At 39.2% G+C, this 14,520-nt stretch overlaps 1 protein-coding gene across 2 annotated transcripts in view; it reads left to right on the top strand.

Moving 5' to 3' along the window:
- ECA3 (endoplasmic reticulum-type calcium-transporting ATPase 3) overlaps positions 1-14,520 on the top strand; it is a 447,643-nt gene that overhangs the window by 280,065 nt on the left and 153,058 nt on the right. For both annotated transcript variants that reach the window (XM_089449126.1, XM_089449125.1), the window contains exon 27: positions 7,829-7,930. In XM_089449126.1, the coding sequence (XP_089305252.1) occupies positions 7,829-7,930 (102 nt within the window). The remainder of the gene's footprint in view (positions 1-7,828; positions 7,931-14,520) is intronic.

Genomic DNA, 14,520 nt, shown 5'->3' on the forward strand with positions numbered 1-14,520 from the left:
GGAAGAACTAGCAGGGAACTTCGTCAGATTCTGTGTGATGCAGAGAACTTCATCGGTGAGCCCAGGAACAATAAGAGGGAGCGAAAACAGCTAGACAGATATCAGGCGTTAGTAGCTCAGGATGGAGAGCCTACCAGCTTCAAGGAGGCAGCTTAGCATCAGGTCTGGCTAGATGCGATGCTAGAGGAGTATAACTCCATACTGGTGAACGATGTCTGGGAGGTGGTGTCAAGACCTCAAGACAGATCTGTGGTAGGTTCGATATGGATGTACAAAATCAAATATGCTGCGGACGACAGTGTTGAGAAATACAAGGCTAGGTTTGTGGCTAAGGGGTATGCTCAAAAGGAAGGGATTGACTATGAGGAAACCTTTGCCCCGGTAGCCAGGTATACTTAGGACCGTGATATCTCTTGCAGCCCAGATGGGATGGGAGATCCATCAGATGGATGTCAAGACGACATTTATGAACGGGGTAATAGAAGAGGAGGTATACATTGAACAACCAAAGGGCTTTAAAACACGAGAAGAAGTCTCATGTATGCAGACTGAAGAAAGCCTTGTATGGGCTAAAGTAGGCACCGGGAGCATGGTTGTGTCGAATAGATGGCTACTTGCAGAAGATGGGGTTTGTCAAGAGTGACGCGGATCCAAATCTCTACTATCTCGTCGTAGAGAACGAGCCACTTATCTTAGTATTATATGTAGATGATCTCTTTCTGACAGGATCATCCAGACTCATTGAGGACTGCAAGAAGAATCTAGCCACAGAGTTCGATATGAAGGATCTGGGACGAATGCACTACTTCCTAGGGTTGGAAGTTTGGTAGCAGAAACGAGAAATCTTCCTTGGGCAAGGAAGGTATGCTACAGAAATCCTGAAAAGATTTGGGATAGGGGACTAGAAGAAGATTGATGCATCAAAAGATAAGGATGTCGATCCCACCCTATACTGGCAGCTCATAGGGTCCCTGATGTATCTGGTCAATATCGGGCTAGATATTTGCTACACTGTCAACACCCTCAGTCAGTTCATGGTGGAACCAAAGAGGGCACACTAGGCAGCAACCAAACACGTTCTCAGGTATTTACAGGGAACAACTGATTATGGACTCTTATCCACCAAGGGGAAGGATATCAAGTTGAGTGGATTTACTGATGCAGATTGGGCAGGAAGTTTGGTGGATCGGAAAAGTATCTCTGGGTACCGTTTCAACATTGGATCAGGAATGACCTCCTGATGCAGTAGGAAACAAAAGTCTGTGGCTTTGAGCTCATCTGAGGCAGAATATATGGTAGCAAGCACAACTTCGTGTGAGGCCATATGGCTTAGAAAACTGCTGGTGAACCTATTCAAAAGAAATATGAAGGCGATCAGGATCATATGCGATAATCAGAGTTGCATCAAACTCTCTGAGAATCTAGTGTTTCATGATAGGTTGAAGCATATTGATATCCGGTCTCACTTTGTTAGAGACTGTGTCCAACGAGGAGTTGTACAGTTGAGCTACACTCCTACAGGAGAACAGGTGGCAGATATCCTCACCAAGGCCCTTGGAAAATCAAAATTTGACTACTTCAGGGAAAAGATGGGGATTGTAAAGAACCCCATTCCGACATAGAAATGAGAGTGTTAGTAGTATGAATGAAGAGGGAGTTCCAGTGCAGATGCGGTGTTGGGAGCAAGGACCAACAACAGCACAAATGCACAGGGAGTTGTTGTATAGATGCAGCAGTGGCAGTGACAGTGGCAAAAACATGGGCAGCAGTATAGGATACAATAGTGCAGAGGATGTTGGGCAGGAAGACTTAGCATCAACATAGGAACCAATGCTGGATGATCAGGGTGATGCTCAGTGAGGAGTATTGCCAGAGCACAATCCTCGCTAAGAGGGAGTGTTGATTTGGGGTAGCATTGGACGTGCTGTAGCCACGAAATTTGGTGGAGAGGCTAAGGCACATGAGATCTCCAATACCCAGAGAGGGTTTGGGCAGATTCTAAACAGTTTGGGAGATATTAAAATAGTTAATATTTTCAATATAATCCCTAAGTCTAAACTTGGGGAAAATAAAATATTAATATGAAACTGTGTTAGAATGGTCCAAAAGTCGTGGATCAAGCCAGATCTAATCTTAGCCATTGATTAGGGACTTAATCTCGGCTGTTGATTTGTTAAGAAGAAAAGTATAAGAGGAGGCTTGAGGGTCACTTGGAGAACACACTGAGGCAGACCAGTCAGTTCAATTTCTGGAGTGGGGTTAGCTGAGAAATTGAACCAGTGTTCTAGTGAGCAGTCAGAAGGCAGCAAATACGGAACAGAGAGAAGGGAGATCAGTGCAGAGACAAAAAGGCAGACATAGGGCCATAGGGAGCCACGCAGAGGCATCAAAGACAATGCAGAGCCAACAGGGCCTACGTCATCGACGCAAAGGCTGCAGGAGTGACGCAGAAGGCCAGAGAGGCTGCGCAGAGTCTCAACACGCTGACACAGAGGGTTTCAGGCCACGCAGAGGTCAACAGGGCTGACGCTGGGTTCAGAAGAAGTGTTGGAGAATTTGTCTATATGTGGGTAAGCTAGTTTGGCACCTTGTTGTACTAGAAAATTGCTGAATAATAAATCCTCCCTTGCTGCATCAGTTTTCCCACATTGGGTTTTTCCGGGGACATTAGTCCAAAATATCTGTGTTAATGTGTTGATTCTTGTGCATATGTTTGTTTCTATATTACGATGTGATATTTGCAATAGTATTTATTTTAATGTTTATTGAAGTGATTTCATGAATAACTTATGGTGGAATAAGTAGGGAAAGTAAGTCAGTCACTGCAATAATTGAATTTTCACAAGCTCAAGTCAGCCTAAATAGGAGGGGCAGTGTCCTATATATAGCGCAGTTCGACCTAACGTAAATATCACTACTCATCCTTGAAATCAGCGAAGAAGGACAGATGAAAAAGAGGTACGAAGAAAGAGCATTGAGGTGATTCTAGGGCAGCGAAGAAGAGAAAAATGAAACTGAGTTTGGGAGGACTATTTTAGGGCCTAATTCTATCACATGTGCAAAGAAAGGAGGGCAGTTTTGCAGTCACTTCAGATCCACAAGGGAAACAACATAATAGAGTTCGATTGGGCTAAGAAGAGACTCCAAGTAGGCCTCCATCTCAAGCGTAGGAGGTCCCACATCTAGTGAAGGAAGGGAGCAAGTAAAAAGGTCCATCTCAAGCCCTAGATCAGCCACATGCGCAAAGAAATCAGATCTGCAATAGGGTTAAGAGGATCAACCTCTAACTCAGAGATACACCAGAAGGAGAGGCTCGTTACCTAGTCCAAGTGTCAAGGAAAAGGAAGATTTCTAAGCGAAGGAAAGGAAGGCACAAAAGAAGAGGTCTCTAAGGAGACCTAGGGTTTCTGTAGTTGTCGGAAAAGGAGCGAAGGAAAGTGCCATCAGGTGCTGGAAGAAGTGCGAAGAAAGAGATCAAGGTGTAGTAAATAAGAAGGCATTGATTGAAGGACAAAAGGGAAGTGTCAAAAGAGAGACTGTGTCTTGTGCTTGGAGGATCTACTGGTCAAGGGTCTAGGGTTTGGCATTTGTCAATTGAAGCTTCAATAAGAAATTTGCAGAAGAGTTTTCCTCTCTAGGAGTGAGAGGTTTTGCCCTAGTTGAGAGCCAACATCTTGTGTTCTTGTCTCTATTGTTTTGTTAACTATTTGATGAAGTAAGAGAACACACTCTAATAATAATAAGAGAATATTGTGCTAACAAGAAAAGTAAAAAGTACTCCACAAATAGTTATCATCGTTAGAAGAATCTCACTATAACATAAATGCCCTATATTCTTCAACATAGGAGGAGAAAAGAAGGAAGAAAATCTTGTTTTTGGGCTAATCTCTCTCACATGTGCGGACGTCTAGGTTTTATGCAGCGACAAAGATGGCCGGAATTGCATGTCCAAATTGTAGAAGAGTGAATTGTTGGATCTTGTTGCTAAAGGAGAGAATACTCCGTCTTAACTTGGTTGACTTTGGGAAGATCTGTCTTGCTCAAGGAAGGAATCTTGAAGAAGCCGTATTAGGGTTTCTGCAGCAGCTACAGGGCTGAATTTGCTAAATGAAGGTGCAAGTCAAAGTTGCAGTGATGAAACTATGGTCAAAGTTGTAGCTGGAAGCTGCTTGATGCAAGATTGAGTTGTAATATTGGAAGGGTTGACTTGTTACTTGGAGGAGGACTTGGCCTAGGGTTTGGGTCTTTCTTGTCTCATTTGAAGTAGATTCTATAAGAAGAGAATAGTTTCTGGATTTTCCCCTTCGAGGGGTTTTGCCCTGGCTTGGAGGCTAACTTCTGTGTCCTCTCTCTTTATTATTGTTGCTCTTGATATTTGATTGATGAAGAAGATCTAATAAATAAACACGAGAAGAATAATAAAGTTCACAAACAAGTATTAAGGTTAAGGAAAAATTGGAATTAATAGCTTCCACTTTGCATTTTCCAACACCCATGACATGCTGTCATTTAACCGATATGGATCTTGAGAATCCATATAATCTGGTACTGGGAAAAGGTGATTAAGGCATATTTCTGTTATAGTACCTACCATTATTCGATGATCTTTCGGCGTCATATATTCTCCTTGATATGATGTCTTGGCCTTAAACCTGTGCCAAACTTCTTCTCTGGCAATACCAACTATCTCAGTATGATGGTTTTTCAGTGCTTTATCAATCAACACTATTTTTGGAGGGTTTAATATGGAAAGTTCATAACTTGTAAATTTCAATTTGAATTTTAACCATAATTTGGATTGCGCAGCTTTTATGAGTTCATCTTGTGCATTTTGAAATGAATTGGGCTCCTTTGTATTCCAAATCTTCTCTTGGCATAAATTTTTCAATTAAAACTTCTGTTCATCTTGTCCACGGCTTTCAAACCATATTCTTGGTGTTTGCGCGAATAATCACCTGTCTCTTTTGTCTTACCAGCTGCAATATGAATTAATAATGTTGCCATGTGATTGGTCCTAGATCAATATCACAGTAACATATTCTTGGGTCATTATAATCTATCTGCATATACTTGACATGCCTGCCAATCTGTGCTTCAACTTTCACTGATGCAGGGCTAGTACTAGCTCGCTGTTCCCATCTTTCCAAAATTCGTATTTGGAGTGGAGATGCTTTAATTTCGCGAATCAAACTTATGTAGAGCTGATTTTCGCCTCTTTCTCTGTCGAATAATTCAATTATTTCTTGCTTCAATTCAGGTTTGCTAATCAGCTGAATCCTTTTTATTGATATGATTGATTAGGTTTCTTTTATGGGTGGTAGGAGGTGTATGAATAAGTTGAGCATATGGAGTCAAGAATGACCAAGAGGGCTGAAAATATAGGGATGTGAAAGGGCAAGATTGCTGTTTTCAACATGCAATATTTTCCTATGGCTACTGGATGTAAATGCTGGAAATTAATAATATTTTAGGCCCTTCTGAAGGTACACTTCTCATGAACATGCCAAAAGGATTAAGTGTGATTGTACTACAAGATTTAATGCATCATGTATCAATTCATTGAAATGCTATTAAATAAATGTACGAATCAGAAGATATGAACATCAAGAATAGTAAACAAGTAGTGCCTCATTTTAGCCTCCCTTTTCAATAACAAATCTGTCTTGTTGAAGCCCTAATTGTAGCATAATTAATTTTTGATTTCCAGTGTATCAAATCAGCAAAAATGGATGGTGTGAACAACCACACATGATAGAAAACTCTTACAAGAGTTTTACCCTGATTCACCACTAACTATTACAATAGGAGGAACTTCTCTTATATAGAGTTCAAATTCAAACTCTCTTCCAAACAAAATAATAATATCCATAACTTGGTTCAAGACCTCTCTTGGGTAGTCATAAACAAATAATATCCTCCAACTAACTCTGGACAAGTGAAAACCCTAAAACAATAAAGCATTACAATAATAGGACAATAGAGTGGGGATGCCACTGAACATCTCCAAAGCCAAACTGGCTCTATGGTTCAGGTTTATTTGACTATGCTCAAGACTTCATGGTGGCACTGTGGGCCCTTGTCATGGAGCATTCCAATTATAGACATCAAAAAGTGTAGCCAAGATACATATATGGCAAAACACTCCCTTAAACCAAGGACTCAAAATTAAGATAATACCAAAGAATGCTCGAAATAGAAAGTACATGCATGGGTGTTTCCTCCAAGAACATAACAACTTGTCACTCTAAGAGATTTCCCATCATTATGTGCATATAGATCCATGTAGCTGTTATAAATTTCAAACAATGTCCCAACGTAGTTACATGTGCATGAAATGGTGGCATGTCCTCACAAAATAAGCACGAGGTAGTCAATACCATGTGCCATGAGGTAAAACCATCAACCAAAACTATCAACTCCTCTAAACAAATTCATAGTGAAGGAGATAAAGTTGCTTTAGCAAAGTGTGAAAGGTGGTTAGGGTTTATCCATAAATGTGCTACCAATAAAGATAGATAAAGATTGCTCCCAAGATCTAAGGAGTCAACTATCTCAGTGAGTCAAGGACATTCCTCAAATACCCACGGGCCACATCAACTAATGCACTCCTCCATCTAGGAAAAATGTGCCAACAATATAGCCATTGGGAAGCTAAATCATCCTCAAAAAGTGTGGATGAAGGTAGCACTCCATTAGAAAGCCATGAACCATGATGAATAAGCCAGTAATGAAGGTAATGAACAACAACCTACCAAGGTGCACCCTCACCCAACCCCAGATGCATTCTCCAAAGAAATGTGCTCTAGGAGGCAACAATAATAGATGAACAAGTGTGGAAATGCCCAACCCTCTAGAAGCCTCAACACCCACTGAAGTGGTCAACAACTAGACTTTCACAAGGAAGTGCCAAGGAGAGTGCGTGCACAAGAAAAATGTCCCTTAGTAAGCCATGATGCTCCATTATACAACGTTGAATTTGTATCATGTGCGAAGATAATCCAATTGAATAATAATATTCACTGAAATCTGTACAATAAAATAACAGGAGCTAGCTCAAAAGCATTATGCTCCATGCACAATTTGCGTAGGTAAGGTCTCCAAAATGGGGCAAAATTCTTGTGATATAGAAATGGTAACAAATAACACATAACAAAACAATAGTGTTAAACAATGAATTCTATTAGGTTGTGGTAGTGGGTTCAAGCACCTGTAACAATGATGACTCTAGTTCAAACCTTGCAGGATTGCTTCCGATGCTAATATTCTTAACCATAGTCTTTAAGTTACGGGTACTGTTTAAGCAGAATCATTGGATTAGTGATGACAGATAATTTTAAAAGGTGTCCTGTGTGCTAATATGGCCATCTACGTAGAATCTGGATAAGGCAAGGTGCAAGCACTGTGTGACTTTGACAACATAGATTCTTGTCAATTGCATTTCTTAGTTGAAGGGAGCCTTATTGTAAAGCAGATCTTGTATGGAGCTTTTGTATTTCATCCAGTCAGAAGTACCTTAGATGAAAAAGGCAGTGTTACAAAATGAAAGTTTGAAAGTTGCAACCCTTTTCCCATATGCACAATATGTAAATTAGATTTTTCTTTACTACTCATGTGTCTACATATAGATGTGCTTATTCCTTGCTTGAAATTTTGAAGGTATTTGTTTTTAGATACATATGTGTTCCCTTTTTCAAGTGAGTTATATTTATGTAAATAATGTTGAAAGAATATATTAAAGTCAATCAAACTATTGTATCTTTTATTATTTTTGTGAAATGCACTTTTAAATGTACCCACAATATAATCTTATAAAATTTACACTTTGTAGGTTCAACTCCTTTGGGTGAATTTAGTGACAGATGGATTACCTGCAACTGCTATTGGATTTAATAAGCAGGATCGCAAAGTGATGATGGTGAGACCCCGAAAGGTAAGTTCTAATGAAACTAATCCTTGTTTTTAATTTGCTTTGGGATGATTGCTTTTCTTCTTTTTTGGATTAATATTAATCCCATATTTTATCATATTTACTTTTAAAACTATTGTATGCTCTATTGTGACATATCCCCGACACTAGTTTTCTCTGTGGTTGTTGCAAATAGTATCCATTGAGTTCAAATAGCATCTGAATTTAATTCATATTTTGATTTTTGGAGCTCAACTTCATTTCTTTCTCCAAGTTTTATTGCACTTCATAGTTTGTCTCAAATTTTAGTTTTGAAAGCACTCTCTCTCTCTTGTGAGAGTAGAAAAGGAGATCAACATGGTAGTTAGGGTCAACATATGCTAATAGTACAGTTAACTCAATTTGCTCTACCTCGGTCCTCAAGACTCTTCATTCCAAATTAAACCCTTTTTATGAGTTTGTTTGTGGTTACAAGGCAATGCTATTGATCTTGACTACATTTAATGCCATTGGTTGCATGGCCTTGGGTTTTTTCTCAATGAATTGAGGATTTGTTCCCACCACTTACATGATCGCCATATATGTTAGTTGTGTATAACGAACAAAGTTTGTATACTCACGTCATTTAGTCCAAGATATTTGGAATATAGTCAAATAATCAATTCTAGGAATAAAGAGTATATTGTATAAATGTATGAATGAAGAATATATGAATATGTCTAGCTACAATATTCATGTCCTTTGGGACATGTCTCTTCAATAACTAATTATTATTTAATTAATCATTATTATAATTATTATTATTTATATTAACTTTATATATTATATTCATAACATTGCCTTCCTCTTTAGAAAAGCTTTGTCCCTTGTTTCTTGTCTTGTAATCTATTTGCATCTTTTAGAATTCTTCAAGTTGTCGTCTTTGATGACACAAGATGATAGGATCCTTTGAGTGAAACAAAATTGTCAAATTGAGAAGGGATTTAACCATTCTAAATCAATCTTTTGTGGAATCTTGTGGTTATTGGATACTTCGGATAAATTTTTATCATAAGACTCAATTGTGCTGAGATCAATATTCTTGGGCAATGGGAACATTTGTCAGTTGTCTATGGTCTGATGGATATGTACACTAGATGAGATGTCTGCTTTTCTTATTTGGGTTTAGATAAGGAGTTATTGTGATTTGATTTCCCCTTATACTGTTTGTGGCGATTTCTTGATTTACTTGAAGTATCTAATTTCCTTCACGTACTGAAATCACATGGTTAAACATGGGATCTTCACTTGAAATTTTCGTTGTTTGAACTGCAACATATGAATAAGTTTTTAATTGAACTAATTTGTCATCTTCTTGAGCTGTGATATTGATTGGGTCAGTATCTGTTCCTTTTTCTATAGTTTTTGGTAAACTTCCATTGAGTTTCTTCTTGAGAGCTTCATTTTCTTGTTCTAATTTGTGCTTCATAGCTTAACACTTCTTAACTTACGTAAGTAGTTTCTGACTATGATCTTTTAAATGAAAAAATTCTTTGTTTTTATTGCAGATGAGCTCTTCAAGCTCTTTCTGCTTCTTTGATATTGTTTTTTGATTCTCTTGAAGCATTAGTTTTGAAATATCCTCAAATTCTTTAGATGAAGGCATTATTCATTCTGATTTCATTGTCATGTTCTGGAATGTGATCATCTTCTTCTTATATGAAAACATCAACATTTTTCTCTATGTTTAACATGAATGTACCTATTGACCATGCATGTGTCAACTTCCCCAAGATGCAGAGTATAGGGAAGGACAAATAAATTTTTTAAAGTCATCATCATCATGCAACTTCTAGATTGTCATTGTAATCCCAAATTTTGTAGCCCTGTGGGTCTTTATTGTAAAAATGTTTCTAGTATGATTATAAAGCCATGTAAAAACATCGAGGTAAGCCTTTGATTCTTAGCAAAGAGTTTCACTCTAGGGAGTTTTTTTTTCTCCACCAATTATTTGTGTTTTTCGATGCTTATAATTAATAGAGTTTTTCTCCCACACACACCTCAAAGCTAGAGTAGGGCTTGATGGTAAGGTCTTAGGTGAGTCCTGTTACCCTCCACCTGGTGGGTGATATCCATAGGAGGAAATATTTCTCGTAGAGGGTCCTCAATCAATAGCCAATAGCCCCTTGCATCCACTAGATACCTCAATGTGCCATTTTGTCTGCCACCTGAGCTAGCCATGTGGTCCCTTGCCCATCTGTTATGATCGTATGTTTGAAGGGGGGCCTTCCAACCCCGAAGGTATGGAATTTTTATTGTGTGATTGGGTATTTTTGTTTACATATCATGGACACTTTTGGGCATGCATTAGTGGGGGGCGATTTGGCAGAAAGAGTGGACTAGGTCTGTACTATCGTCTCCTCTTCCCCTTTTGGTGGTTAACCTTGTATTCTAGTCCTGTGGGGTCTCCTTTATTCGCTGCTAGGCTTTAGGGATGCCAATACATGGGAAACCCTGATTTTTGTTGCATGGTCTCACTTCCCGACACCATATATCATTCCCCTCTGCTCATTACAACCCCATTCAATATTGAGGAGAAAAATCCCATTGAATATGAGACTTCACCCTCCCCTTTTCCTTTTTCTCTCATTCATCATCTTGAGTCTTCCGCAAATGATTCCCTTACCCCTTTTAATACGATCTCCAATGACCATGATCCCTTGCCTCCTTTTGAATATAGTTTCAAGGAAGAGCTCCTCATTGAATAAACTTTATCTCTTTGGACATACCCTCAGGATTATGATCACCCCATGACCTCCCCTCTCCAATTTGACCATCACCTTGAGCAACCTATATGTTGCACTCCTTCCTTCCCTCACCCTCCATTTCCCTTCCATCATGACCTTGTGGCGCCCACAAAGCATAATATTATGAGCAATGATTGCGATATGGAGTTCTTGAGAGTCATCATTCATTCCACTATTGTGTACTTAGAGGGAATTCCTCACATTTCCAGATTGTCTTATTTTCCTTCTCCTAGGACTTCCTTTTACCTTGAGTGGAGATCATGCATTCCTACCTCCCACCTGCCTCATCCTTCATGTGATTGTGTATTTGTTACATGGGTAATTATACTGGCAATGTTGATTTCTGGTAGCATCGATGTGCTCTAAGCCTCAAAATTTGCAAGGAGGAGAATACTCAGAAATCGTTTTGGGAAATTCCACCTGGAGACAATTTTATTAAAATAATTAATTATTTTTAATGGATGCCTAAGTCTAAACTTAGGAAATTAAAATAATTAAAGGGTATTAATGAAACTGGGGGTGAAACTTCTAGAAGAAGACGAGGATCGAGCCAAAATGATCTGAGCCATTGATTAGAATCGAATCTGGGCTGTTAATTGATCAACGAGAAGATTATTAGAAGGACTTTGATGGGCATTTGGAAGACACACCAAGCAGATAATTAATTGCCCAAGTAGATCGATTTTCTCACTGGCTGAAGTTCGGCAAGAGGAACCGAATCAAGGGGTGAGTTGCAAGTGAGAGAGAGAGGGTATCAATAGTAGTGTAGAGTGTAGGAAATGACAGGAAGAGGCAGCACAGAAGAGGGACGTAGATCTCCCACAGAAAGGTAGTGACGCAGGGACAGCGAAGTCACTGCGCATAGGGTGACGCAGTGTGGCTAGCGTGAGGGCAATAGGTCCTCTTAGGTGTCAGAGATTCACTATGAAGTGGATAAATTTGTTTGTAAAATTTCTCTTAGTGATTCTTCTTTGATTCTACTATCCGTAGATTGTACATGAAATTTTGTTGAAGAGTAATTAAAAAAACCCTCATCAACTGCATCGGTTTTCCCACATTGGGTTTCTCCTGAGACAATTGTCCAAAAAAAACTATGTTAATGTGTTATTGTTGTGTTAATGTGTTATTTATTTTCTGCAGTAATTAATTTGTGAAGATTGCAGTGTATGTATTTTGATATTTGTTGTAGACAAATACAAATAATTTGTTTTAGTAAATTAACAAATAGAAGAAATATTATCAGTTGCTACAGTAGGATTTGCCGCAGTACTTTGTCACCTTTATTGATGATCACTCTAGGAAAACCTAGATCTATTTCTTAAAGACCAAGGATGAGGTCTTTGATCGGTTTAGAGAGTTTAAGGCTCTTGTAGAAAACATGACAGGGAAAAAGATAAGGGTATTGCGTTTAGATAATGGTGGAGAATATACAAATAAAAACTTTGCAGATTTCTATGTAAACGGAGGGCATCAAAAGAGAGTGGACAACTCCATAAAATCCATAGTAGAACAGAGCAGCGGAGCAGAAGAATAGAACAATTGTCGGGGCAACAAAGACTATGTCATTGTTATATGACCAAGACTTGCCTAGATTCTTATGGCCAGAGGCATGCAACACAACAGTTTATATCCAGAATAGAACTCCTCACAGAGCATTGGGTAAGAAAACGCATGAAGGAGTTTTCACGGGGAAAAAGCCAGAGGTCAGTCATCTCAGGATATTTGGAAGTGTGGCATATTGTCACATTCCAGACGGAGGGTAGTAAGATGGATCAAACTGTAGAAAAGGGGTACCTCGTAGGTTATGGCAAGACCTCAAAAGCATACAAAATCTACATTCCAAGCAACAGAAAAATTGTACTAAGACAAGATGCAAAGTTCTTAGAAGATAGAGCTTTCAGAAAATATCGAGAGATGCCAGCAAATGATCAGTCAATAGATGTTCCATTAGTCCCACAGCAGCAGAGGCAGTAGGACGGACAAGCAGGAGGATATCAGGATCGAGTGTCATAACCAGCACTGGTATTTCCTTAGGAGTAGGAGATCCAACCAGTTCTCAGCAGATGGAACAACAAGAATAGGAGGAGGATTCGATTGAGCCTCGCACCATGTTAAAATTGGCAACTAGGGCCAAACTCCATGTGGGTCATATTATTTATGGCAACTGATATTTTTATTGGATCCCTCTCATTGAGAGGTGTAGGATTGATCTAAAGATCAATCGATTCTGATAAGTATTTATGAAGTTATGAATTTATTTATGTTATGGACAAATTGGTAAGTCGGCTAGCAACTTATGTAGGCTCAGAAGCCCAACAGTCATGTCTATTCAACCTCTACGTTTAAATATAAATAGAAGAGGACTTCAATCATTTCTACACACACTTGGATCTCTTCCTCTCTCTACTTGTCTTTGGGTTTTAGTAGGAAGAGAGATCCTAAGGAAAAGCCGGAAAAGTCGAAACTGCCGGAAAAGCCAGAAAAGTCAGAACTGTTGGGAAAGCTGGAAAAGCCAGAATAGCCAGAAAAGCTGAAAAAGTCAGAAAAGTCAGAATTGCCGGAAACGCTGGAAAAGCTGGAAATACCGGAAAAGCTAGAAAAGCCAGAAAAGCTGGAACTACTTGAAAATTCAGAACTGCCGGAAAAGCCGGAAACACTGGAAAAGTCGAAAATACCGAAAAAGCCAGAAAAGCCGGAAAAGCCGAAAATGTAGGAAAAGCCGGAACTACGGGAAAAGCCGGAAAAGCTGGAACTACCGGGAACTGCCGAAATAGCTGGAGCATCTGTCTTCGAAGGAACGCAACATGATATATGAGATCATGGGCAGCGTAATAAGCAGCATGATGATATGAGCATGGGTAGCATAATGTTGCATGATGATATGAACATGGGCAGCATAATGATGAATGAGATCATGAGCATGGTTAGCTTGATGATGAATAAGACCATGGAAGATGCAGCATGATGAGCAACATGAAGATGAGAGCAACTTAGTGCTCAAGGTTCAACACATGTGACAGTACAATAAGGTGTCACATGGTAATGTGCAACAAATAGACGAGATGCAACACTATGATAGGTGAACGAGTCACCTTAGAGAATCAGTTGAAGCAATATGTCTTCAACTGATCTCATGCCGATATCAAAAGTCAAAGTGATTGACTTCTATTGTAAATGTACTATCTCTCTCACTTTCTTTGTTGAACTTTGAAGAACATAAAAGAAGAATTGATCAAGGGTTTCCCCACATTGGGGTTTGTCCCTAGCTAGCGCCACATCTTGTGTCCTCTTGTCTTGGCTTGTCTTCTGTGATTTATATTTATGTTCTATCTGCAGTTTATTTTATGCTGATGTGATTGCTAATGTGGAAAAGAAATTGAAATAAATTGCTCTAGCATAGAACATACCTAAAATTAACATGGTATCAGAGCTGAGGTGAAGACAATGCCCAAGCAAGAGTGAAAGAGCAATCACCAAAGACAATAGGGACAAGACAAAAGGATCAATGGGTTCCACATCTCTCTTCTAAGTTCACAAAGGGTGAAGTCGAAGCAGAACATATTATCAGAATGGCGTAGCGGAAGTTTCTGATGGCCCATCTAAAGATCACTTCATTGGGAAGTTCTAATCTAAGGATGGAAGGAAAGGCAGATGCCTTGGTTGCAATAAGTTCGACCATTATGCGAAGGAGTGTCCGAAGGTAATGCAGGTCATCAAGGAAATGGTCGACTCTGTTAGAGTCGGTCTTAAGCCCTCCATCAGTGATCAAAACTCTTTGCATTTGCATATGTAGGTGTCTCATCAGTGTCAAGTTTTGCATCCCGTTAG

This window comes from Pinus tabuliformis, chromosome X, assembly GCF_031772625.1.
Source record: "Pinus tabuliformis cultivar Carrire ecotype Pingquan chromosome X, CPIR1, whole genome shotgun sequence".
Lineage (NCBI taxonomy): Eukaryota > Viridiplantae > Streptophyta > Pinopsida > Pinales > Pinaceae > Pinus > Pinus tabuliformis.